The following is an 855-nucleotide window of genomic DNA, read 5'->3' as shown; positions in this document are numbered from 1 at the left end:
GACGCGTGCTGCCATCCGGGCCCAGGAGCTGAGCCCCGGGGGCGCCCGTGACCCAGGCCCCGGGAGCTGAGCCCCAGGGCGGCGGCCTGGCCCGGCCTGCGCCAGCCTGAGTCAGAGGCGTGCCCTCCCGCCGGCGCAGCCGGAAATGGTCCAGATTGCTCAATGTGGCCAGGTCTAAAGGCTGCTGCCCCGGTGATGCTGGAAGCTGCCTGCGCCCAGTGCCAGCGCCAGCCCCGGGAGAAGCGCAGGGGACCCGGCCATGCTGGCCCTGCGCCTGCCCCTCGTCCTGCTGCTGCTGGCGCCGGCACTGCCCGAGCCCCCGCCTGCCAAGACTGTCTCCCAGAAGGAGGCCGAGTTTGACAAGGTCTACTCGGACTGGGTGAACAGCGAGCTGGTGAACATCTACACCTTCAACCACACCGTGCTGAGGAACAGGGTGAGCGCCGGGTGGGGGGGCAGCCAGCCCCTGCCTGGGGCCACGCAGGGAGGGATGGGGGCGCTGACAAGGGAACGGGTGAGGGCTGCGGCCAGCCCCCGACATGCCGCTCTGCTCCGGCCTGGTCCGGCCCAGCGGTGTGCGGGGGGCAGAGAGCTGCGCTGCGGGTCCAGTCTCTGTGCCCCCCCATCGCCCGGCCAGGGGTCCCGGGTTTGCCCTGGGGCAGCACGCCTCTCTCCGTGCCCCCTCCCTCGGTTGCTCAAGTCCCATTTCCCGTTCCCCCGGTTTGCACAACAGGCTGGGCTGGGCTGCACACGCTGCAGGGAAGTCACTTGATCGGCGCCAGGGAGGTTACAGCAGGTCCTTGCCTCGGCTGCCGGGCTGGGTCCCGAGCACCTTGCACAGCCCCTGGCTTCATG

At 70.9% G+C, this 855-nt stretch overlaps 1 protein-coding gene across 1 annotated transcript in view; it reads left to right on the top strand.

Moving 5' to 3' along the window:
• The first annotated feature begins 8 nt into the window (after window positions 1–8).
• Window positions 9–855, top strand: part of SIDT2 (SID1 transmembrane family member 2) — a 28,513-nt gene continuing 27,666 nt past the window's right edge. Inside the window, exon 1 of the mRNA XM_019512325.1 lies at window positions 9–436. Coding sequence (XP_019367870.1) covers window positions 260–436 — 177 coding nt within the window. The 5' untranslated portion in view covers window positions 9–259. The remainder of the gene's footprint in view (window positions 437–855) is intronic.

Source organism: Gavialis gangeticus, unplaced genomic scaffold (genome assembly GCF_001723915.1).
Source record: "Gavialis gangeticus isolate Ggan-Ray unplaced genomic scaffold, GavGan_comp1, whole genome shotgun sequence".
NCBI classification, from domain to species: domain Eukaryota; kingdom Metazoa; phylum Chordata; order Crocodylia; family Gavialidae; genus Gavialis; species Gavialis gangeticus.
This window is presented reverse-complemented; position numbering and strand designations above follow the sequence as displayed.